This window comes from Gobio gobio, assembly GCF_949357685.1.
Source record: "Gobio gobio genome assembly, chromosome: 11".
NCBI lineage: Eukaryota > Metazoa > Chordata > Actinopteri > Cypriniformes > Gobionidae > Gobio > Gobio gobio.
In genome coordinates, this window is record NC_137104.1 from 8,018,104 (window position 1) to 8,045,218 (window position 27,115).

The 27,115-nt window shown below is 38.1% G+C and overlaps 1 protein-coding gene across 3 annotated transcripts in view; it reads left to right on the forward strand.

Moving 5' to 3' along the window:
- The window catches only part of trioa (trio Rho guanine nucleotide exchange factor a), a 194,813-nt gene that overhangs the window by 151,319 nt on the left and 16,379 nt on the right, over positions 1-27,115 (forward strand). For 2 of the 3 annotated variants that reach the window (XM_079829211.1, XM_079829212.1), the window contains exons 20-39: positions 1,293-1,407; positions 5,869-5,984; positions 11,174-11,296; positions 11,387-11,581; positions 12,604-12,719; positions 12,834-12,900; positions 13,100-13,209; positions 15,573-15,642; positions 15,727-15,816; positions 15,925-16,017; positions 16,099-16,210; positions 16,289-16,479; positions 16,564-16,665; positions 17,610-17,639; positions 17,759-17,910; positions 18,075-18,174; positions 20,149-20,392; positions 20,481-20,776; positions 21,889-22,059; positions 26,260-26,355. In XM_079829211.1, the coding sequence (XP_079685337.1) occupies positions 1,293-1,407; positions 5,869-5,984; positions 11,174-11,296; positions 11,387-11,581; positions 12,604-12,719; positions 12,834-12,900; positions 13,100-13,209; positions 15,573-15,642; positions 15,727-15,816; positions 15,925-16,017; positions 16,099-16,210; positions 16,289-16,479; positions 16,564-16,665; positions 17,610-17,639; positions 17,759-17,910; positions 18,075-18,174; positions 20,149-20,392; positions 20,481-20,776; positions 21,889-22,059; positions 26,260-26,355 (2,589 nt within the window). The remainder of the gene's footprint in view (positions 1-1,292; positions 1,408-5,868; positions 5,985-11,173; positions 11,297-11,386; positions 11,582-12,603; positions 12,720-12,833; positions 12,901-13,099; positions 13,210-15,572; positions 15,643-15,726; positions 15,817-15,924; positions 16,018-16,098; positions 16,211-16,288; positions 16,480-16,563; positions 16,666-17,609; positions 17,640-17,758; positions 17,911-18,074; positions 18,175-20,148; positions 20,393-20,480; positions 20,777-21,888; positions 22,060-26,259; positions 26,356-27,115) is intronic. The other variant, XM_079829213.1, reaches the window with a different exon arrangement.

The following is a 27,115-nucleotide window of genomic DNA, read 5'->3' on the forward strand; positions in this document are numbered from 1 at the left end:
AATGATATATATTTTATGTATGTATGTGCGTGTGTGCGTGTGTGCGTGTGTGCGTGTGTGCGTGTGTGCGTGTGTGCGTGTGTGCGTGTGTGCGTGTGTGCGTGTGTGCGTGTGTGCGTGTGTGTGTGTGTGTGTGTGTGTGTGTGTGTGTGTGTGTGTGTGTGTGTGTGTGTGTGTGTGTGTGTGTGTGTGTGTGTGTGTGTGTGTGTGTGTGTGTGTGTGTGTGTGTGTGTGTGTGTGTGTGTGTGTGTGTGTGTGTATATATATATATATATGATTCATCCCTTTTCTTAGAAAATGATTTAAAGGCTGAAATGTGAGGTTTATAATTTGATAAAACTTGTTTTTGTCAAAACTTTTATTATTTGATCAGTAAAGTTGCTTAAATCATTGTTTTTACAGTCATTTTATGGTTTAGGATGTTACCATAGATATTGACCTACATTCCTTCAATATGATATTAATTTTGTTTGTGCAGGCCTTAAAAAGTCTTAAAGGGTAAGTTCAGCCAAAAATGTTATTAATTACTAACCCTCGTATCGTTCCAGACCCGTAAGACCTTCGTTCATCTTCGGTACACAAATGAAGATATTTTTGATGAAATCCTAGAGCTTTCTGACCCCTCCATAGACAGTAATTGAATAAACACTTTCAAGGTCCAGAAAGGTAGTAAAGACATCGTTAAAATCATCCATGTGACTCCAGTGTTTCAGCCTTAATGTTATGAAGCGACGAGAACACTTTGTGTGCAAAAAACAAACAAAAAATAAAGACTTTATTCAACAATTTCTTCACGTCTGTGTCAGTCTCCTACACTGTTGACAGCACTTCTGAGTTCTACAGCAGAACGCCGGCTTACCATTGGCCGAAGCTGTTCACGTGAGCACCACAACGCATGTGTGTGATGCTGACGCAGGAGCTGGCCAATGTAAACTGCATAGGAGAAAATTGTTGAATAAAGTCAAATTTTTGCGCGTAACAAATATTCTTGTCACTTCATAACATTAAGGCTGAACCACTGGAGTCACATGGATGATTTTAACGATGTCTTTACTACCATTCTGTGCCTTGAAAGTGGTCATAAAATTGCTGTCTATGGAGAGGTTAGAGAGCTCTCTGATATCATTGGATATTATCTGAATATGAACAAAGGTCTTACAGGTTTGGAACGACATGAGGATGAGTAATCAATGACAGAAATGTTATTTTTGGGTGAACTAACCCCTTTGATTTTGACACCCCTGCAGATAGCCTGTGTTTGGGTAATTTCTGTGTTGCTCTCTGTGTTTCAGGCATGCACATTGGCCAGGCGGAATGCCGACGTGTTCCTGAAATACATGCACAGAAACAGCGTCAGCATGCCGGGGATGCTGAGTCACGTCAAAGCACCAGAGCAGCAGGTCAAAAGTGAGTCATGCCCACTGCTTAGCATCAAAACGCTCCTGATAATGTCACATTAAGGATAAGAGTAACATTTTATAATAGTATCTCATTTGTTAACATGAACTAACAGTGTGTATATATATATATATATATATATATATTAGTGCTGGGAATCGATAAAAAAAAATAAAAATAATTAATCACATTTTTTCTGTAATTAATCGCAAGTTTTTCATATTTTTAGTTTTTAATATTTTGATATTGTAATAATTTCAGTTACTCTCCGAATTAATGTAGAAACAATTTAAAGACAGTATATTTTAAACAGTATACTTTTTATGAATGAAGGCCAGTATCACTGATGCTAATGTCTCTATGAAACATTAATGACGTCACATTACAGTATAACTGAAAGCTCCCAATTTCAACATTTATTAGGCTTTAAAAAAACAACTTTTAATTTAATTGAACTTAAAACAATCTTTACATAAACCCATTATAATAGGCCTAAATGTTATTTTTTACCTGTGGCCTTCCCTGTTAGACATATACAGAAATGTAATAGTTATCAAACATCTTTCTTAACTGCATAAATAATAAATGAAATATAGATTAATCATCATTATAGCTACAATTTTCTCTGTTCCCGTTGTTCTTTGATGAACATTAATGACAGGCATCATCAGTGCTACTGTCACTTTAAGATCGGCCGCTGATGAACATGACGCATATCTGACGCTGTCCCGCGCATCTCATTTCCTCACAACTCTTTAAGTTAATTTAAGACGTTATTTAACTAATTTAAGACTCCTAATATGAGAATACTCAACATTCTCTGTGTTGTTGTTATTGTTTGTTCAAGAGCAAAAGAGAACTCGATGTGAGCAGGAGACTGATGCGATTCTGTCTTTGCGTCGTGTGTGTGTGTGTGCGTGTGTGTGTGTGTGTGTGTGTGTGTGTGTGTGTGTGTGTGTGTGTGTTGGACATTGGACATTGACAGGACATTGACATACAGCGTGTTCTCTTGTGTCTTGTCGCACTTGGAAGCATTTACATGAATTGGAGCGTGATCATGTAATGCTAGGCAAAAATGGATATAATAATGGACGCTGCGTTATTTGCGTTAAATATTTTCAATGCGTTAAGCTGAAATAATTAATCGCCTGAGTTAACTCGTTAATTTGCCCAGCCCTAATATATATATATATATATATATATATATATATATATATATATATATATATATATATATATATATATATATATAATATAATATAATATAATATAATATATATATGCTTTGTTAATGTTGGTTTATATAAATGTTAGTTAACAATACATTAACTAATGTTAACAGATACAACTTATGATCTTAAAAATGTATTAATAAATGCTGAGAATAGCACTAGCAAAGATTAATGTTATTCTGTGGAAGTATTATTCATTATTAGTGTGTGTTACTGTTAACCAATGCAGTCTGCACGATAATGAAGCTGCGATAGTCTTTTTTTCCCTATTGTGACGTATATATCCAAGTGAAACGCTTCTCGAATGGAGATAATGAAGGCGGGGCTTGATTTTGTCAGTGGGGAATTGATTGGATGGTTGTGGTTTGCTATTGGTCGATCTCATGTGAGTGACAGATTGCTCCGCCCTCGTGCCAGTGAACACATCATCAGAGAAGAGAAAGAGATGTCACTGTGAGAGAAAAGGGGAAGTTATGTTGATTAAAGATTATGAGGGCACACTAATTTAAAAAATAATGATGTGCACACATAAATAATTTAGAATAAATACTGCAGTATTTCATAATTTAAAAAAAAGAATTGTCCATTTTTGATTTAATGGTGACTTTAACAAAAGAAAGTGTTAATATAATGTCAAACTGTACATTATCCTGCTTATAACACAGCTATGTTCAGAATGTATTAATAAATGGACAGGAAATGTTGATTTTAGTGTAAATTAGCTTATTTTGTGAGAGAGAAGGCTGTGAATTGATACAAGAGACATCACTGGGATAACAATCAGTTACACAGTTAAGTGGATGTTATGCAAAAAAATTTGACTGTAGCATACCACAACTGACCAATCAGAATCAAGTATTCCAGAGACACATATAATAAACACATGTTGTCTCTGTAGCATTTCAAACCCACTTTTCAGACCACAAGGCTACAGATGCTGCCTCTCTGCATGTTTTCCTCTTATTTACCAGTCTTCCCTCTGCTGCCTCTCTGGAGACATGACAAAACACAGTCTGTCTTCCCCATAGGGGTTTAGCTACAGAGCTTGTTGATCATGCATTGTGCATGCGTTCTGAAATAGCTCTGGTACGCCATCTAGTGACCGACCTGTACGCTGCACCCTCACAGAGTTTCAGCAGCTGGCCCACTTTGGCCCACTTTAGCCCAGTTTAGACTGTGTGCATTGTGAGCGCGGCCCTGTTCTGTTCTGGGTGTGCTTACAATGACTCGGATAAGGAAAGCGTAAATGGGTCAGGCCTCCGCCACACAGAGACGGCGGCTTACTGCAGAATGATGACAGTGTTACTCCACTGGGAATCGTCCCTTTACCTTCATGCCACACACACACACACACACACACACACACACACACACACACACACACACACAAACACACGCACGCAACACTGTAAATTGCATCCACTGGTATAGAGATGTTATCTTTAGTGCTGTTAATTTGGCATTAATTTAGTCAAATTATTGATGTTTTTTTATTTTATTTATAGATATGCACATTAAATAAATGTTAAAATCAAGTATATTTATATAAATATAATTTTATCAAATAAGCCATTTATTAATAATAATAATTACTTTTTCTATTTTTCAGAGCAATTTAAGCTTGAATTACCCACTCATTTTATAATTAAAATTGTTACATTAATGTAAAAATAATGTTTTAATTAAATATACATGAATTCTGTAATATATGTATAATTATTATGTTATTATTGATGGTTAATATTCTTTTCCTACCTCGAGTGTAATTCAACCAGTATAATTACCCATTTCATTTATAATTATATCATTAAATTAATTTTAAATTTTATTAATGTGCATGAATTTTATACAATAATAATAGAACTATACATATATTGAATTGCACTGATGGTATGAAAATAGCAATAATATTAATAATAATAGCAGTTTTATTTAATTTTTTCTACCATCAGGGCAATTCAAACAATATAATTTAAAAAATAAACAATATATTGACACATAAAGCAGCACTTTGTAATGTCTTTTCAGTGATTTACCCGTCTGCCACAAAAAATAGTTTGAATATAAGCACTAATACGGACTACCGGCAAGTCCGGGAACTTAACTGTCAATTTCGTCAACACCCCTTTTTAGGGGAAAATAAACTAGACTTCCCATAGATTTCAATACAAAATAGCGGCACAAAACAACGTCTGTACACAGCCGGCAGGCTTGAATAACTTAAGAAATCACTAAGATTAAACATGTCAAGTAATTATATGTCCAGCCTGCCTGCCATAGAGTGTGAAAGATGCATCCACACACTTCATTTGGCAATTTGAAAACATGTCCCTTCATTCTCCCACCGTCAAATTGGTATCACAAGTGAATGATTTTACTTTGTTTTTGCAAGTAAAACATCTTTAAATGTATATATTATGTCTTTATATTTAGAGAACTGAGTGCACTTTTCTGTCCAGCTATACAACTAGCCTGATTTAGCTTCCAATAGCATCATCCGTACTTCATAATTCAAAAACGAAGTTAAATCATTCACTGGCTTACCTGGTGATTCGATGAGGTACGAGTAAATGTCCTCTGGCAACTGGGTGGTGGGGTTGTTACACCAATTTGACGGTGGGAGAATGAAGGGACATATTTTTTTAAATTGACCAAATTAAGTGTGTGGATGTATCTTTCACGCTCTATGGCAGGCAGGGTGGGCATATTATTACTTGACATGTTTAATATTGCTGATTTCTTAAGTTATTCAAGCCTGCCGGCTGTTATTTTGTATTGAAGTCTATGGGAGTCTATTTTTTTTTCTCTGAAAAGTGGGCGTGAATCTGTTCAGAGACATTCTATGATGTTGCGCCGGTTGTGCATTCTCGTCAAAAATCACCTTTTTGAAATGAAGATTGTATTAATTACATTGTTACGCCAGTAGGTGACGACAAGTGACTGCTAAAAAATGTATTTGTTGTTGAATCAATCATTCAAGAGATTCATTCAAAAACGCTCATCCAGTAATGAAACGTAAAGTATCGCTTTTTGAGTGAGTCATTGAATCATTCATTCACACCAATGTCTACTCAGAGTTGTGGGAAAATCGTGATCTGAAAAATCCTTTTTGAAAAATGTGTATTTTATCCTTTTATGCAGCTCTAAGGTTTAGCATGATTTCAGTGACGTACTCTAGTGGTTAAAGATCTGGGCTGCTGTGCATCATGGTTAAGAACGATCATGTGTGATTTTGTAGATATCCTGAATGAGTTGCTGCAGAGGGAGAACCGGGTCCTGCACTTCTGGACCATGAGGAAGAGGAGGCTGGACCAGTGTCAGCAGTATGTGGTGTTTGAACGCAGTGCCAAACAGGTTTGATGTCTCTCTCTTTCTCCATCTGTTCCTTTTGATGTCTGGTCAGTCTGATTATTCGCTTTTTCTTGGCCCAATCCTGAGACTGACAGACTGACTCAGTGCCATGCCTCTGATATTAAATTATTTATCTTCTGTTTGTATGTGCATGTCTTCATATGCCATAGCATGCATATTCAGTTAATTCCTGTGGCCGGTTGCATAAACTGCTTAGACTAGTATTACTAGTTAATCATCAAATTTCTTTACTCTCTGGTTAACTGCTAATTGGTCAGTCTTAACATAAAGACTGAGTTTGTGCAACTAGCCACTGCTGGTTTAGTCATGCAAATGCTGTTGTGGTTCTCAACTAGTTGTACTTTAGGACCAGATTATACATTGGACATCAAGTACCAGGACATAAAGTAAAAGAAAATCAAACATTAACATTCATTATTACCATAAACTGCATAGGGAAACTTGTCAATTTTGAAAATGCACAAAAAGTGTTTTTGTTTTGTTTCGTTTTTTTTTTTTTTTTTGCTTTTTCCCCCATGTTTTGATTTTTTAGCTTGAAACTATTTTGAATTAGTTTTTTGTGTGTGTGTGTGTGTGTGTGTGTGTGTGTGTGTGTGTGTGTGTGTGTGTGTGTGTGTGTGTGTGTGTGTGTGTGTGTGTGTGTGTGTGTGTGTGTGTGTGTGTGTGTGTGTGTGTGTGTGTGTGTGTGTGTGTGTGTGTGTGTGTGTGTGTGTGTGTGTGTGTGTGTGTGTGTGTGTGTGTGTGTGTGTGTGTGTGTTAGTTTGTAAATTTGGACAATAGAGCCATAGAGTTTGCTTGGATAATCACATGAACAATAAATAAATGGGAAAGGCCTGTTTATTAAAATATCATAATCATGCACATACTTATACACTACTGTTCAAAAGTGTAATGCTTTAATTCAGCAAAGATGCATTAAATGTATCCAAATTAACCATTTTGAATGATTTATGTTTCAAATAAATGTTGTTCTTTTGATCTTTCTATTCGTCAAAAAATAAAACGGCTGTTTTCAACATTGACAATAATCAGAAATGTTTCTCAAGCAGCAAATCATCATATTAGAATGATTTCTGAAGGGTCATGTGACACTGAAGACTGGAGTAATGATGCTGAAAATTAAAATATATTCAAATTGAAAACAGCTAATGTAATAATATTTAATAGTTTTCTACTGTATTTTTCATCAGAAAAACAAGAGACTTCTTTTCAAAACATTTAAAAACACTTTCTGACACCAAACTTTTGAGTGGTAGTGTATATTAAGTTTTCTGTCACCTTTCTGTCTGAGACGCGCTTGTTAAAGGGTCATGAAACCATAAAACACATTTTTTGAGATGTTAACAGATGTGTACAGGTTGCACATCAATGAAAACAACAATAGCACTCGTTTTTATGATTAAGGGAAAGAGTTGCTGTTGTTTTTTCGTTATTTCATTCTTCCGATTCAAAAAAGCAAAGTTGAACCAACGTCACAAAAAGTGTGTTAATTTGGAGTGGTGATTGGCTGCCGTTGCTGGAGAGTACGCATCTACGTCATCGGTTTCGGAGCTTTTCTCCGCATTATTCATAAGAATGAGCTCTTTTAACCCTCTGGGGTTCTTCATTTATGGGTCACACTCAGGACCTTCGGGTCAAAAATGACCCGGAGGGCGGGATTAAGATAAAAAAGATTTGAGTAAAATCAATGAAATACATTTTTGTTCAATAATATTTTTTCTTTTTTGGTGTTTTGAGATAATTTTATGATTTATAATTAATATTTATGCAATAATTAGGACCCATTTTTTCCCATTGAATATAATAAAAAATGTGTGCATATATATATATATAATTTTTTATTAAAGCTGTATTTCATTTTAGAGTCAAGCCTAGGCCTCATGAAAGCTATTTTTTAAATGAGATCAGTGCCATCCGGTGAACACATTGAGCATTTTTATCACGCAATAGCACATTTTTACCACTATAGTGGATCTTGCGTTTTATAAAATAAAATAAAAAATCGTAGCTTCATCGGAATGGTCCGAAACTTGGTGACTTGATTGGTACTTGGTATATGAACACCCCAAAAAATTGGGGACAGGATTTGAAAAGTCTAAGAAAAACAAAAATAGTCACACTCAGGACCTTCGGGTCAAAAATGACCCCCATAGGAAATGAATGGGAGATTAGTTTTTTTGGTGCATACAATCTACAAATCAGCCAGGATGCAGAAAAAAAGGACTTAACAGTGAAGGGGTGAATCTCTAAAACATCAAGAGTGCAAAACTCACACACACACACTTATACACACAAAAACACACGCACACACAAATGAACGTGTGCCATTCCAAAAGCTAATTGTGTTTTTGTGTGTGTGTGAGTTTTTTTTTTTGTCTGTTTTGCACTCTTGATGTTTTAGAGATTCACCCCTTCACTGTTGAGTCCTTTTTTTCTGCATCCTGGCTGATTTGTAGATTGTATGCACAAAAAAACTCAGTATTTTCATATTTTTGCCAATTCTCCATTCATTTCCTATGTGGGTCATTTTTGACCCGAAGGTCCTGAGTGTGACTTTTTTTTTTTTACGACCACTTAGACTTTTCAAATCCTGTCCCCGTTTTTTTTTGGGTGTTCATATACCAAGTACCAATAAAGTCACCAAGTTTCGGACCATTCCGATGAAGCTACGATTTTTAATATTTTTTATTTTACAAAATGTAGGTCAGAAATGACCGAAGAGCCCCAGAGGGTTAATCCAATCACTGCGCTGTATAATGCATGAGATCGCATTACAGCAGAGAATTAAAATACCACAAAAGACGCTTCATCGCTGTTCGTTCACCTCTGCCTGTTTTCCTTCAGACAAATGTGTCATAAGTGTATATTTCCTCAGTACAGTAACACAAAAGTGTTGTTTGCATTTTCCCCATGATGCGGTCAGAACTGGAGTTACCAACACATGGAAAATATGACTGTAACAATATTTAATACGTAACAACACCACGCGGAGCGCATGTATGAGAGCGGTTTCTGCGCAGAGCGGCGCGATGAGTTTTACAACACTCGCAACAGGAATCACAGTTCATATCCGGACCGGAGCAAGTGTGTTTCAAGGTTTTATGGACATTTTTCACATACTCTCCTGCTCCAAAAAATGAACCAGCACCGTGTATCCCTACATATTTCATCATGTCTTCTTCAAATGAAATATATATGTGCAAATAAGGACACTGATACAGCGTGATCATGAACGCGATGAATTATTCTGATACACAGAAGACAATGATGTAGACCGAAAAATTCAAAGAAGAGTGGACAAAAAAGTAACTATGCCTTTATTCTTTGTGTGCTAAACTAATGTGTGTCATTTGTTCAGATTGTAGTGCTCGTAAACGCAATTAAAACATTATTAGATCTTTCATATAGACCAATAGCTCTGAAAAGCAGATTTTTAAAAAATATTTAAGAATAATTTATCAGAACATATTTGATTTGTTCATGATAGTTGTTAGTAGTCTCTAATAATAAGATTTGTGTGCGTTTGTTGTCATAGTGTTACATTTTTAAAATTCATCAAGGTGCCCGCAACTTTGTTGTTTGTTTGTTTTTCCCCCGCTCACATTTAAATATTAATTTGTGGGTATAATGAGTGGGTTGTAGGTTTGTGTTTTATTGGTTGTTGTCTCCCCTTTTCCCACCCTCGACACTCCCACTCTATCCACAGCTTTACACGTCCGTTTCTTGAGTCTTTTCAAATCTCAGGCACTGTTTAAAGCTGGTATTAAAGGGATAGTTCACCCAAAAATGAAAATTAGCCCATGATTCACTCACCCTCAAGTCATCCTAGGTGTATATGACATTCTTCTTTCAGACGAATAAAATCGGAGTTATATAACAAAAGTCCAGGCTAATCCAAGCATTAGAATTGGATTCATAGTTGCTCTGTTTTTGAAGTCCATAAAAAGTGCATCTGTCCGTCATATAACTGCTCCACATGGCTCTGGGGTGTTAATAAAGGTCTTCTGAAGCGAATCGATGCGTTTGTGTAAGAAAAATAGCCATATTTAAAACTTTATCAAGTAAACTTTTGCCGATCGAAAGACTAATGCGACCAGGTAGCATGACGTCACTTTCAACATTCAACACTTTTCCACGGAAGGCGGTCGGCCGAAAGTTTACTTTATAAAGTTTTAAATATAGATATTTTTCTTACACAAACGCGTCGATTCGCTTCAGAAGGCCTTTATTAACACCCCAGAGCCGCGTGGAGCAGTTATTTGATGGACAGATGCACTTTTTATGGACTTCAAAAACAGAGCAACTATGAATCCAAATTCTAATGCTTGGATTAGCCTGGACTTTTGTAATATAACTCCGATTTTATTCGTCTGAAAGAAGAATGTCATATACACCTAGGATGACTTGAGGGTGAGTAAATGATGGGCTAATTTTCATTCATGGGTGAACTATCCCTTTAAGATGCGTTTTGGTGGATCAGATCACTAGTAGACGAGGGACACATTCCCATTTACACCTGGTGTTTAAATCTGTCTCTTTTGTCCACTTTCAACCACTTCTGTCCTGATTTGTTTGAGGGGAGGGTCTATGGGCGGGTAAATGTAAGGGCTTTTTCAGATCTTTAGATCTAATGGACGAAATAAGCTTGTACAGTTTGCATATGAATGCGCCCAGAGACGACCGAAAAACACACAAGGACAGCATCAGCTTTCGTTTCTGCTCTGACAGCAGCAAGACCGGCCGAACGCTGTGAGTGTGTGTTAGAAATCAGGAATGGTGAGAGAACATTGTGCTTGGAACTTCAAGCCAAACTTGGTTTTTCAGCTGCCAAAGTTTAAATCTTGTCTGGCTAGTGCGCTTCCCATAATGTTTCCGCATTATGTCAGTTGGTGGAGAGTAGACGTCTTTTGTGGCTGTTTGAACGCATTTGACCACATGAGCGTTCACACTAAAAAAGCAATCCAGTCTAATGCGTTTTCAACTACCTCTGGAAGTGGTCAAAAGTGGACAATTCAAAACGTTTTAGACCCCATTTACACCTGTATTTAGCGTGGTCCACTTGTGATCCGATCGCTCAAAACGCATCTTAATACCATGTGTAAAGAGGACTTGAGGTGTGAACACTTTCATGACACTTCAGATTTTTAAAGTGTGTCTTTCTCATTGTCCAGGCTCTGGAGTGGATCCACGACACCGGTGAGTTCTATCTGTCCACACACACCTCCACGGGCTCCAGCATCCACCACACACAGGAGCTTCTGAAGGAGCACGAGGACTTCCACATCACAGCCAGGGTACAACAGCACCACAACGATGACAAGCACATGGGCGGCACCTTTTAACTCTGCAGTTACCTAAAGCTGATTCTGTCCCTGTGTCCTCAGCAAACCAAAGAGCGGGTGAAGCTGCTGATACAGTTAGCAGATGGCTTCTGCGATAAGGGCCACTCCCACGCCGCTGAGATTAAGAAATGGGTCACGGCCGTGGACAAACGCTATCGAGACTTCTCCCTTCGCATGGACAAGTATCGCACGTCTCTCGAGAAAGCCCTCGGCATCTCTTCAGACTCGAACAAAGCAGTATGTTGTTTTCTTCTCGTAATAGTGTGATATTCGATCATACCGCATTCTCATGAGTGCACATGGTTTAAAGCCATAATCTGGACAAATAGTTTGTTTTTGCCAGTCATCAAATGGCCTATATGTCTCAATTGTGAAGTAGGCTGTTAGCAGATTATGTAAGATAAAATAACTATTTGCAAAATGCATTAAAGCATTAATAATGCTCCAATCCAATCTTCATAAGGTCCATATTCTGGTTCAAAGAATAGTTTAACAAGATTCACAGCTATTGGAATATTCCTTTATGGAATCCGCATATTCAGAATACATTAAAATGTAGTTCCTGATAATTTCTTCTGGAGGTGCCATTTATTACCGTTTCATTTTTATTACTCTAATTAATTTGTATTGTACACAATGTAATCGATTTTAAATGGTACTCATTCATGTCCATAACAATGAGACAAAAACACAATCGATTGCAAACTATTATAGTATTTAATATTTTGAATTGGCATTTATTTTAATATTTTCAGTTTAGCTGCATTTTAGTTTTAGCAATTTTAGTACTTCAATTAATTCAGTTTTTAAAAATTTTCATCGAATAATTCTATTATTTCAGCTTTATTTCATTTGAACAAAAATGTTAAAATTTGTTTAGTTTATAACAACAATGTCAATAACACAACTTTTTTACTACTGTCTGTATCTAATATCACCGAAAATGACCTTTATTTGGCCAAATATACAGGAATATCCTGTTTTAGAGGATATTCAGAATAAGGTGTTTGAGTCAAAATTCTGATCAAAACTACTGTCATGTGGCATCTGTCGCAATCAAATTTCTCAAACCCGATTATTTACTTGATCACATCATGGGTTATCATGTTTAAATGACGCTCACATAATCAGAATATGACCTTATTCCAGTTAATAGCAGAATATTGTTGTGCATGTAAACGTAATCAGTCAGAATAGTCCTGCAAGAAATATGCAGTCAGAAGCCTGTGGGACTAAACCAAGTTGTTTTTCATTTCCAGAGTAAAGACCTGCAGTTGGACATCATCCCAGCCAGTGCTCCAGGGTCAGAGGTCAAACTCAGAGATGCTGCCCACGAGCTTAACGAAGAGAAGCGCAAGTCCGCCCGCAGGAAGGAGTATGTCTTATTTACTGCTGTTCAATGACCAAACGCCACTGAAATATTGAAAGAATTCTTGTATTTTAGATGGAGAGAGATCTACATTTTCTGATTTGTTTTCCATTTGTATAGCTTCATCATGGCTGAGCTGATCCAGACAGAGAAAGCTTATGTGCGAGACTTGCGAGAGTGCATGGATGTGAGTATTTTATTATATATTAGTGCGTTTTGGCTCAGTCATTCAAAATAATTGTTATTCAAGGCTGCTATTTGGATCTTTTGTCCTGAAATAATATGGAAATTTGAGCAGAACATGAGAAAAACGATACATTTATTACTTCAGACTATTAGACTATTCAGACTTCATCTATTAATGGTTTAAATATTTATTCATCCAGACATATCTTTGGGAGATGACCAGTGGCGTGGAGGAGATCCCACCAGGGATCGTCAACAAAGAGCACATCATTTTTGGTAACATGCAGGACCTCTATGAGTTCCATCACAAGTGAGTTCACTAACGCAAACGCTTTAAAGGGGTTTTACATGGTGTTTGAACATAAATGCTGCACACAACCACCCTATAATGGTAAAAAATCCACCCACTCCTCTTTTTTTAATCCCCATAAATCATAATCAGTGTCTCAGAACAAGCCCTTTGCAGATAGCATACAGTGAGGAAAATAAGTATTTGAACACCTGTCTATCAGCTAGAATTCTGACCCTTAAAGACCTGTTAGTCTGCCTTTAAAATGCCCACCTCCACTCCATTTATTATCCTAAATTAGATGCACCTGTTTGAGGTCGTTAGCTGCATAAAGACACCTGTCCATCCCATACAATCAGTAAGAATACAACTACTAACATGGCCAAGATGTACAAAATTGTACACCTCCACAAGGCTGGAAAGGGCTACGGGGAAATTGCCAAGCAGCTTGGTGAAAAAAGGTCCACTGTTGGAGCAATCAATAGAAAATGGAAGAAGCTAAACATGACTGTCAATCTCCCTCGGACTGGGGCTCCATGCAAGATCTCACCTCGTGGGGTCTCAATGATCCTAATAAAGGTGAGAAATCAGCCCAGAACTACACTGGAGGAGCTGGTCAATGACCTGAAAAGAGCTGGGACCACCGTTTCCAAGGTTACTGTTGGTAATACACTAAGACGTCATGGTATGAAATCATTCATGTCACGGAAGGTTCCCCTGCTTAAACCAGCACATGTCCAGGCCCGTCTTAAGTTTGCCAATGACCATTTGGATGATCCAGAGGAGTCATGGGAGAAAGTCATGTGGTCAGATGAGACCAAAATAGAACTTTTTGGTCATAATTCCAAATGTGTTTGGAGGAAGAAGAATAATGAGTACCATCCCAAGAACATCATCCCTACTGTGAAGCATGGGGGTGGTAGCATCATGCTTTGGGGGTGTTTTTCTGCACATGGGACAGGGCGACTGCACTGTATTAAGGAGAGGATGACCGGGGCCATGTATTTAGAGATTTTGGGGAACAACCTCTTTCCCTCAGTTAGAGCATTGAAGATGGGTCGAGGCTGGGTCTTCCAACATGACAATGACCCGAAGCACACAGCCAGGAGAACCAAGGAGTGGCTCTGTAAGAAGCATATCAAGGTTCTGGCGTGGCCTAGCCAGTCTCCAGACCTAAACCCAATAGAGAATCTTTGGAGGGAGCTCAAACTCTGTGTTTCTCAGCGACAGGCCAGAAACCTGACTGATCTAGAGAAGATCTGTGTGGAGGAGTGGGCCAAAATCCCTCCTGCAGTGTGTGCAAACCTGGTGAAAAACTACAGGAAACGTTTGACCTCTGTAATTGCAAACAAAGGCTACTGTACCAAATATTAACATTGATTTTCTCAGGTGTTCTAATACTTATTTGCAGCTGTATCATACAGATAAATAGTTAAAAAATCATACATTGTGATTTCTGGATTTTTTTTTTTAGATTATGTATCTCACAGTGGACATGCTCCTACGATGACAATTTCAGACCCCTCCATGATTTCTAAGTGGGAGAACTTGCAAAATACTTATTTTCCTCACTGTATGTGACGTCACATATGCTTAGGCCCTGCCCACAACTGCTGATGTGCTCTGCCCTATTAGTATAGCGAGTGAACTGTACACAGTCTGCCATTTTAATCTCCTCGCCAGAGCAGCAGCATTCAAGTAAGAAATGTATTCGTATTAAAGCTACTAAAGTTCATTCAGTCAAGAGCAGTGAGTGACTTTCTGTTTTTCTTTTGTTTGATTCATATTAACTGCTTTCCTTTTTATACACAGATCTAATCTCCACGTGCTATTTCTTAACATAACCGACTTTATGTGAACTTTGTGTGTTTTTGACATAACTTTTGTGTATTTGAATGTTTAAGTGCAATAAGACGTGAAAGAGAACTTAGTTTAATACTCACGGGATGCTCCGTCTGACATCGAGCTTTCTGTGCTGAAACCATATATCAGAAGTTTAGACTGATATGGCTTTAAAACGCATACAATGTCATGTGAGTGTGACCACGATAGAGATGATAAACAAAACCAGATAGATGTTTTAGTTTTTTTGCAGAGTATCCAAGGCATGAGCTGTAAAGGCCCCGCCCTCTTCTGTAAAGTGGGGCGGAGCAGCAGCTCATTTGCATTTAAAGATATATGCACCAAAACAGTGTTTTTCCTTCCACTCAAAAATGTGATAATATATGATCTGTGGAGTATTTTGAGCTGAAACTCCACAGACATATTCTGCGTACACCTCATACTTATATTACATTAGGATCTTTTTAACAGGATCTTCCTGTTTAGCATCCAGTAAATGAGTTTCCTGTCATCCATAAGTGACTATCTCTATCTGTCACCAGTATATTCCTCAAAGAGCTTGAGAAGTACGAGCAGCTTCCTGAAGATGTGGGCCATTGTTTTGTGACCTGGGTGAGTGGAGTTAATTGTGTTTGAATAGTAATATCTTATCTGCTTCTTTCAGATCATTCAAATGCATGTCCTATCTTTCTGCAGGCGGATAAGTTCCAGATGTACGTGAACTACTGCAAGAACAAACCAGACTCCACTCAGCTTATTCTTGAGCATGCCGGAGGATATTTTGATGTGAGAAATGTTTCTGTTATGATTTAATGTATTGCTTTATTTTTGAGCGTTCGTCGTGTCTTCCTGTCAGTGGCCAATTGTGAAAGTGGATTGATGTTCCTGTTACAGGAAATCCAACAGAGGCATCGTCTGGCCAACTCTATCTCATCATACCTCATCAAACCTGTTCAGAGAATAACCAAGTACCAGCTGCTCCTCAAGGTAAAAACATCTGGGATTCATCATGAAAACTTGCAGACTGGTTTGATTAAAAGCTTGGTGGTAATTGCTTTGTGTTTGTAGGAGCTCCTGACGTGTTGCGAGGAAGGCAAAGGGGAAATCAAGGATGGCCTGGAGGTCATGCTAAGTGTTCCCAAGAGAGCCAACGATGCCATGCACTTGAGCATGCTGGAAGGTCAGCGGACACGCATAGACATGCAAACACGCAAACAAGGCGGATACAACGGTTTCTTATTACACTGAATGTCTTTAGGGTTTGACGAAAACATCGAGTCCCAGGGAGAACTGATCCTGCAGGAGGCGTTCCAGGTGTGGGATCCCAAGACCCTGATCCGTAAGGGACGTGAACGTCACCTGTTCCTCTTCGAGATGTCACTGATCTTCAGCAAGGAGGTTAAAGACTCCAATGGCAGGAGCAAGTACATCTACAAGAGCAAGCTTTTTGTACGTTTCACAGCAGGGTTAAAGCACTACAACCTCTTTTATGCAGCAGATCTGGTTGTTTTAAATGCTTTGTTCTGACTGCAGACCTCTGAACTGGGTGTTACTGAGCACGTAGAAGGCGATCCATGTAAATTTGCCCTCTGGATTGGACGGACCCCAACGTCAGACAACAAGATCGTCCTCAAGGTGACTTTCTCTCTCTTGCTCTGTTGAAAAGCATGCCACTGTTTTGCTCTAGCTTTCTGCGTCGCATTTCTGTGTAGCTTGCCCCTTTTGCACTTTAGCAAGTAAAAGGGTAAATATTTGTGAAATCCACATATTCAGTGTGAAGACTTGAAAATAATTTACTACCTCAGTTTGTAAAAGCAAGCTAAAATTTGTATTTACAATTGAAGTCTATGGGGCAGCTGCTTTTTTGCTTGCTTTTACAAACGGAGGGGAGAATGTCAATTATTTTCTGTCGTAATGGACAGCATGCCACAGATGATGTTATTTAACATTACTTCATTAAAGTAGAAGATCTCAGGCTGATCATAAAGAGACTGTTAGCGAAAAACGAGTGAATCTGTATCAATCCTTGACACTGATTATAGGGGAAGATCTGCGCACTCGCTCCTCTGGTTCTGACTGCATGTTAAAAAAGTGCAAGCAAATCAAACAAAACAAAAACAAGAATAGTCTTAACTGGTGGTGACGTATGTGCATTGCAAATGGCTTCTGTCGCACAGTAACTGTTAATTTCATGCATGCTGCTTTCAAACTGTGTTTAAAACTTTCTTCAGTGAAATGTCAAAATTGCGCAATTCTGTACTGTCCGTTTATATGTGGTTTACTGTGTCATATGAGCCAATACACACACACATAGTAGTAGTTTATATAATTTTTTTATTTAAATAGTTATTAATAGCTTAATGATATACTACTAGATTTTTTCTGTATAGATAAACTTCAAATCCAATGAGTAATGCATAAACCATTCATCACAACACATTGGTAAAATTGCCTCTAAATTATCACAAAACATGTTTATTAATGTTGTCCCTGTCTTTCTGGCCACTGTCTCATGCAGTATGATATATGATACATTATAAAGCAGTAAAACCTTGTATATTTCTATATTTCAAATGAAGCTAAGTCAGGGATGCAAACATGGATCCATGGTGAGTACGGCCACACAGTTAACCCACCCTCAGTTCACCATAGAACAGAAAATAAGTGTGTCCTCTGACTCAACGCTGTGTATTCCTGTGTTTTCTCTCTCCACACACATAAAACACAGGCGTCCGGGATCGAGAACAAACAGGACTGGATAAAGCACATCCGTGAAGTGATTCAGGAGCGCACTGTGCACCTGAAGGGGGCGTTGAAGGAGCCCATCCACATCCCCAAACCCTCCACATCCAAGCACAAGGGTCGCAGATACACCCCCAGGCCAGTGAAACTTCTTACTTCCATATTTGTTATTTTTGTGTATTTTTTTTTTTTTTTTACCCTTCAGCTTCATTTTACTGTTGCTGGACTTGTTCTTTCTTAAACTTTAGGACTTGGAGTCCTAGATTTAGTAGTTAATGTCCCGTGTGTGTTTATGTGTGCAGGGATGGAGAGGATCTGGACAGTCAGGGTGACGGCAGCAGTCAGCCAGACACCATCTCACTGGCCTCCAGGACCTCACAGAACACACTGGACAGCGACAAGGTCAGGATACACATCCTGCCTATAAAAAGTTGATCTTGTCCATTAAATTACGGAAATGTTTGAAGTGTTATTTTAGTATTATTTATAATCTATTATAGTGTTTTCATTTTAGTTTATTTTTATTTGTAATTTCTTAAAAACAATTTATATATATATATATATATATATATATATATATATATATATATATATATATATATATATATATATATATATATATATATATATATATATTAGCTTAAGTATTATTATTTTCAGTTTTAGTTATTTTACTGGTTCAAATCAAAACTTATTGTGTTTCAGTTAGCTGCCAAGGCAACAATTAAAATGTTTAAAAAGTTTTCTTTTAACATTTATATTTTTGCCATTCCAAGTACCCAATATGTTTGTTTTAGTTAACAATAACAAGACTGAATCTTTGGTGACAAGGACAAGACGAAAAAGGTGCATCATGTTGATAATTAATAAGATATAATAATAATAATTATTATTAATATTAAATATAACTAATAATAAACAGATGTAATACATCTTTACAGACAATACACAAAGCAAATGCACACATGGTCTGTGTGTAACTTGTTGCAAATATGCTATTGCTGTAACAATGCACTATAAGTAATGCAATAAATGAACAGTCATTAATTCAATGCAAAGTTATTAATGCTTTGTTATGAAATAAAATAATACTCATTATGTGGTATTATTTCAGGTCACTTTTCTCATTATACATTTTGTTCGTGCTGATGGTTCCTTTCCTACATTAATGTCTTGGAAAAAATATTTTTGATCTGTAGCAGACAAATTTGTATCATTTTGCACATTACAAATTTTTTTTTTTTGTCAGGCATTGTAAAATGGACTTAAATTAATGAATATGATATGTCAACATATTGACAAAATTTAAAGCAGCACTAGGTAGGTTTTGCTCTCGGGGTCCCCCTACAGTTGGGAAACAGTCTTGTCCTCTACTACTGTTGTAAACTCTGTCAGGGGATGCTGCGCACATGCATTTGTTGACATGACAACCATGATAGCCCTGAACACTGCAGGAGTTCACATGCAGGTGTTCTGCTTGCGTCGTGTGTGAAATGTCTTCATCCCGGGTACAGTGGCATATGTTTCAGCATGTCATATGAATATAATTTCATGGGTTTTATTTTTTTCAAACGCCAAATGATCGCGATGCTCACGTTTACAAGCCAGCGTCATTATAGTAGCCTAGTCTATTGGTTCCCGTTTTACAGAATCTATATGATACTTCAATTCAATGTTTGAGTGGTAGGTAATAACCATGTATCGTCAATATTATAATATCAAGCTACCATAGATGAATCTGCAAATTTGAAAAATCGATTAGCTTGAGGCAAGACAAATAAACAAATATCACAGACATGTTAGGTATCCTAAAATATGATTTTGTACGTCTTATCTTATGTATTTACTTGCAAGAATGTAGCCCCTCCTCCTCCTCCAGCTCACGCCAACGAGCAAACGCTGGCCCAATGTTGATCCTCGTCCTGCCTTTAATCCGATCACTTTCTCGTTTCCTCTTTTTGCTTTCCTCCGACAAAACCTTTGCTTTCTTATTTTTCTGTGCTGCTTCGGCCATGACTATAACATCCGGCAAACAAACGATAGTTGTTTAGTTGCACGTCAGAATTTAAGGAAGTGGGGGTGGTGGTGGAAGTGACGTATATGCCGTAAAGCAGTCGAATTTTGTAGTTCTTTTTGTTCTCGGGTTACTACCCGAAACCCGAAGTTTAAAAGTACGATTAAAAAGGATACAGACCCCGTCAGGCTATGGCAGACGTGTCATTCAACCTATTGTAAGTCGATGTATCATCACAAGAGTCTTGAAAATATATTATGAAGGTTAAAAAGTTACCTAGTGCTGCTTTAAAGGGCATTTTCATCTAAAGACAAACATTATGACTAAAAACAAGGCTCTTTGCTTGTCTCTTTTTCCTGTAGTTATCAGGTGGCTGTGAGCTGACAGTGGTCATCCATGACTTCATGGCCGGTAACAGTAATGAACTGACGGTGCGGAGGGGACAGACGGTGGAGGTACTAGAGAGGCTCCATGATAAGCCGGACTGGTGCTTGGTGAGGACCACGGACCGTTCCCCTGCCCTGGAGGGCCTGGTGCCCTGTGCCATGCTCTGTATCGCCCACTCCCGCAGCAGCATGGAGATGGAGGGCATCTTTAACCACAAAGGTGGGCACATTTCTATAACACTTGCCATAAATCATCCCAAGCCTGTTTCAGAGAAAAATCATCAGCATCTTTTTGTTTGTTTTTCCAGACGCGCTCTCTGTGTGCAGTAACGATGCCATCCTACCAGGCTCCTCTGCCACTCTGCAACCAGGCCATGTGATGGGCTCCCAGAGTTCCCCTGGGCCCAAACGCCCTGGCAACACATTAAGGAAATGGCTGACCAGCCCTGTGAGGAGACTCAGCAGTGGTAAAGCCGACGGCCACGTGAAGAAGCTGGCACACAAACACAAGAAGAGCCGCGACGTCAGAAAGAACGCAGACGCAGGCTCGCAGAAAGACTCGGACGACAGCGCTGCCACACCACAGGATGAGACTCTGGAGGAGGTCGGTGCACTTTCTGTTTTTCTGTGTATAGACTGACTACATTTACATGTGCACCAGGTATATTATACTTGTCTTCCCTATAGGGACGTTGAACAAGAAAAAATGTAGGGTGTGACTTAATTTTGTCCATGGGGAACTGATTGGATGGTTGTGGTTTTCTATTGGTCAATCTCATGTGAGGGATTGGTTGCCCTGCTCTTGAGCCAGTACTATACTGGAATATTGCATAAAAAAATAGGAATTGTTCATTTTGAATTTATGGAAACTTTTAAAACATCTGTGGTTATTGAACTAATAAAATGACGAAAGCACATAACTAAAAATTACACAAAAATAACATGAAAACCTAAAAATATTCAAATGAACGCTAATTCAATGTTAATAAAAAAATAAAAGATTATCGGAGCACATCAGAGAAAGGACTTAATCGCAGTAAGATATTTACTTGACACAAGCCAGCCTCTTCACTCCCGTTTACATGCAATTTTTATTAATATGTTTATTCGCTATATAGAATTGTGCTTATTTTTACCGCCATTATTCACATACCCTTAACACACAGGACAAATGATGCTCTCACATACAGTAGGTGTGTGCTACTGGCCACTCTACTTGCATTAAATGCAAAACACCTTAACCATAACCAAACTTAAATATATTCATTTTGATGTTTTCAACCATCAATATACTGCATTATTCATGTTGTGCAACATTGTCAACATTAACTTAGTTTCTTAAGCACCCAAAAAATGTGACGCTGGCTTTACTGCTATATTTACTAATATAATTCATTATCCGTGTACGACACAAGCATGTGCGAGTGGAATAGATGTAATTGAAGTGTTTAAATGCCTGTTTACTGTACTTTAAAATTGGCATACGCCACATATTTGACTATGATTATAGTTGCGAAGTATTGTGTTACATGGGGCCTAAATCTCAATATAATCGCATTATGAGGGTACATGTAAATGCAGTCATTTTCAGTAGGTACTTTACCTTGCATGCTTTTGCCTCTTTCAGTTTAGTTAAATATTACTCATGCTTTTTCAAAGCTGACCTCTTGTTTATGTAACCTAATTTATGGATTTGTCCCTGAACCTCCTCCACAGAGGGTGCGTAACGAGGGTCTGAGCAGCGGCACCCTTTCCAAATCGTCGTCATCAGGTATGCAGAGCTGTGGAGAGGAAGAGGGAGAGGAAGGAGCTGATACCGTACCTCTTCCTCCACCCATGGCCATCCAACAGCACAGCCTCCTCCAGCCGGACGCACAGGATGACAAGGTGAGCCGGCTCAAGATAGAGCAGAGCGGGGCGAATGAGGAGGAGGGTTGGTGCGAATAAATCACTAGTTTGGACAATTTTTATTTTATTTTTATTTTGTTCACTGCCAACCTTTAAACCTCATTAGAGATCCTCGAACCCGTTCAAACCTTTGTGTGCCAGCGCTTGTATCTCCTCCTGCGATATGCAGTCTTTACTTTCACTTTTCCAGTTCTAGCTCTACAATGCAAACACTGTAAAACTGTTTTCCTGATCATATTAAACTTGATCATAAAGAATCGTGTGTCATCTTGGCCCCATGACACCTGGCATTAACGTGCGGCTTCCATTTGGATGGATTCTGATCACATTTAATGTGTTTCTTCACAATTAATCAACCATTTCTGATTACTTATCAAATTATTTCATTGGATTACTCTTGTTTTTCTCATTTCTTTCCCCAAGAGAGCACTTTTTTCCCCTTTTAACCCCTAGTAACATCACTCTGAGGGGTTTGTAATTAAAGGAAATGCAAGAAATGACAAAGCATTTTTAACTATCCATTTGCAATTTTGCAGTCAGATCTCTGTGAAATCACACAATGCATTGGAATGGTGTAAAAGTCTAGACCAGTGGTTCTTACCCTTCAGCAAACTTCCATACCTGTTTTCATACCTGGCTCGTTTGGAGCATTTGTTTCGGAAAATGGTGCATTTTCTCCTTTAGTTCGGGTTGTTTAGGCATAAATGAAAATAATACATGAACCAAAAATAATCGAACAAGGTGGTCTCGTCCCACTTGAAGAAAAACTCTGGAGTTGTTTGCTTCTTGGTGAGAAAGCAATCTGACCCGGTGGACAACCGAACATGGCTGTATCACAATGTATGATGGGTAATTACGTTGCATGAAAAGCAGCATTGTTTGTTTTGCTAATACCTCGTGAGTTAACCTAGAGCAATGACAAAGTGAAATTCCTAATTGAAATTTGGTCGGATGAATATTTCAGAACTGTCCAAAACTCAAAATTAAAAAACAGACAAAGCCTTGATTCCTGCTCAAAATGATGAGGTAATATAAAGAAAACCACAGTAAGTCTGCAGAGCCGTTGTCTATCCATCCATCCTGACAGATGACCGCTATGAACAGAATCCCGGAACATAAACAGTGCGCTCTGACCAATGAGAGTAACGTTTACTCATATGTAACTTGTGTTAACTAATTTTGGTCCATTTAGAAATGCTGCCTGGTGAAAGTGAACCGAGCCAAAAAGAAATTGCAACATTGTAACAATTTGAATCCCTGTTTCAGAACAAAACAAACATTCGACAGGTGTGAAAAATACTCTTAATGGGTAACTACACTGCAAAAAATGCTTTTCTTACTTAGTATTTTTGTCTTGTTTTCAATCCAAATATCAAAAAAATCTTACATTAAGAAACATTTACTTGACAAGCAAAAGTTTTTGTCTTATTTTGGGAGAAAATAACTCAAAATTAAGGGAGTTTTTGCTTAAAATAAGCAAAATAATCTGCCAATGGGGTAAGCAAAATAATCTTGTTTTCTGTTTGAATTAAGATTATTTTGCTTACCCCATTGGCAGATTATTTTGCTTATTTCAAGCAAAAACTCCCTTAATTTGGAGTTATTTTCCCCCAAAATATGACAAACTTTTGCTTGTCTAGTAAATGTTTCTTAATGTAAGATTTTTTAGATATTTGGACTGAAAACAAGACAAAAATACTAAGCAAGAAAAGCATTTTTTGCAGTGTAAACCCTAAAACAACTTTTTTTTAGTTAAGGATCTGAAAGACTGGGGCTTTATTAGTGGTGTTTATTGATTCGAGTAAATGTTTTGACATTTGGTTATGAAGCGTTTTACTTTGTCTGAGTGCTGCCCTCTTAAGGTTGAACGGTGGCTACAGTTGAGTTTTTCTATTGGACGTTGTAGGTCATTGTGACGCATGTTGGCTCTTCCAACGGCTCACTACCCACGTCCCTGGCTCACTACCCACCTCCAGCTGTCAATCAATCCGTCACTGCGGGTCTCGGTTCATCTCCCCTGGGCTCTGCCCACTTTTCCAGCATTTTTCAAATATTGCCAGCTGGTGGAGTTAGGCTCTGATCAGGGGTTGAGTTACCCTTTAAAAAGATTTAAATGAGTAATTTATTATTATTTAACGTATTAAAATAATGCTAAAAGAAATCACATTGAAATAGTAAAAAAACTATTTATTTTACAAATGAATAACAGTTCTTGAGACTACTTGATTCACAAAATTTGTGGTTAATTATTTGAATATGTGAACCACAAACAAGCAGTTTTGTTATAATTATGACATAAATACTGGTAATATCTGACATTAATGGAAGGGGGATTGTAGTGGAATAATTACAATCTTGTCCTGATACGTTTTCTCTTCAAACGCACCATTTTAAGGAAATTTTGATGATTCTACTCGAGTTCACGAGAAGTACAAAAAAGTTGAGAACCACTGGTCTACACACAATCCGTATCCGCCATGCATGTTAATGCCAGCCTCACAGGGGGTCGTAGAGAGATAGAGAGGCAGATTTTTCCTTGGGTAGAATGTTGTCTGTTGTAAACGGCCACAGTAGGATGAAATGCTGGAGTTGTAGCTGGTCTCATCACTGCTCAAGAACAGCTTGTGACACTAATTTGTTTTTCTCTTTTGTTTTGTTTTGTTTGGGCTGTATTGTTTGCCATAGCATTACGTTGATTTGTGTCCTGTCTTTGTTTTATCTCAGTTCCCATATCTCTCCATCTGACTCCTCCCTTTCTGGCCTCCCTCCTTTCGCATCATTCCTCATTGCTTTCTTTTCCCATAACCCCCGGCTTATCAAAAGACCCGAGACCCCCTTTCTTTCTACTTTTATTTGCTGTTTTTTGGTAGAGATTTAGAAGCCGACCGCTTCCTGAGAGCTTCCACGCTGAAGTAGTGTTCTTTTAGAAGCAGATTCCTCATTTGGTTATTCCACTTTCATCTAGACAAGACTTCCTCTTTCTGTTGTTTAAATCTGTCTGATTTAAACTTAGAACCACAAAATGCCCTTACTCATCCTTTTTCATTTTTTTTTTTTTCTCTTCTAGTTTTTTACTTATTTTTCGTTGGGTTTTTGTTATATATACATATGATTTAGCCCCATCTTTAATTGATTGTCCTCCTAACGCACTGGTTTTTGATCTGACTGTGCTCCTCAAACTCGCACACGGGTCAGAAAGACATGCACAGGTGTATCCGAACGTCAACACCAGGGAGCTGTGATTAGGTAGAAAGAGGGTCATGTGCCTTATACAATGACTCTGAATCTCAGAGACCACCCTCACTCTTTACCCCTCTAACCAACCCTCCAAACTCCGCCCATTCACACCCCTCCTCCCTCCCCTCTGTGCTTATCCCCTCATTATCCACTCTGCTGTCTGATTGGCCTGTAAAAGCTAAGCAGACCTGAGGCCACACCCAGACACAAATTGGAAAGTCTGGAAGGCACAGCAAGGGTGAGACTTTCTGCTGGATTTCCCTCTATTTCTATTTGATGAATGTTTTTGATTTGCCAGTTTTCAAACCTAAAGTAAAGAAACCCTCCGCCAGTCTCAGGTGTCGAGCATCAAGCTATTGTCGACCTGAAGTCTGCTTTTCTTTTTTTTCTTTCTTTTTTTTTTTACATCATATAAATTTAAGACCCCATGAAATGCAGCAGGTTTCTTTCCTCTGTTGACACATTTCCTATTTTGGTCTGTTTGACTGCAAGACAAGGACTGTATATCTAAAATTGTACTTTAATCAATGCATATAGAGCTATCACCCAGCACAGGGAATAAAAGACATTTTGATTATATGGGGCCTTTTTTAGGAATAATTGGCTTTGGTCTCTATTATTTTCGACTTTTCAAAACTGATGAACTGCACCAGAGACTGTTTGAGAGTGCAGATTTTGTATGTTCACAATGGTGTGATGCCAGACACATAATAATAATGTTATTACCATTAGTTACAGATGCATTCAACATAATGCAGTGACGCTATTTGAACTGCTATAATAAAATAAAAATGGCATGTCTTTGAGGGCAAAGACAATAAACTAGTGCCTAAGTCCATGCCTGAATGAATCCTGATTACAGTTTAGCTCCATATGGCTCATATTTCCTTTGTGTCATTCAGTCTGGCATTTTTCCCTCTTTCACTCTCTTTATCTCTGCAGACTTCTTCCCGTCTCTCCGTCCGACCCTCCAGTTCCGAGACCCCCAGCGCTGCAGAGCTAGTCAGTGCCATTGAGGAGCTGGTCAAAAGCAAGATGGTAAGAAGTGCACAGATGTATATAATATAATATAAGAGCAATATCACATGAGTAGCAGTGTAGCACGAGTGATATTGCGATTATACAACAGTTCAACGGCACAAGTGAGTAAATAAATAAGAAACAACAACGTAGTGTCTTTTAAAAATCTTCTTTTGTGCAGAACTACTTTCTTCCGCCACAGATTCATATTTCAAGTTGAAAGTTTAACAGCTGAGCCCAAGCCTCCTTTACTTACTCTAAAACGTCACTTTAGAACTAGTAATGAAGGAACGTTGAGTTGCTTCATTGAAGCGTATTGTATTATGTAGAGTACAGTATTATGAGAGAGCAATCAACTAAACGAGAGCATTCATTCTTCAGGTCGATTGCCATAATATTATACCCATTATAAAAAAAAAAACATTTTGAATGTCCACTGAGGAAAGCGAGCTTAATCTTTTAATATTGAACATTAGTCTGCTCTGTATTTTTACTGCACAAGAGGCGTGATCAACGAGCATAGTTCAAATGATTGGATAGTGCTTCAACCAATCAGACCAACGATCCATCGCTTCTCTATCCATCATTGTGTTAAACCCGCCAATAGCACACCAGGTGGATAAGCTGGTTTGTGATTGGTCCCCGCAAATTTGTAACAAAAGCAGGATAAAAATATGTATAGGTTTCCAGTAGGCCTGTCGCGATTGGTCGATACAATCGACCGCGTCGACGCTGATAATTAGTCGACATCCATCTTTTTAATCAACTGGGTAAGTTG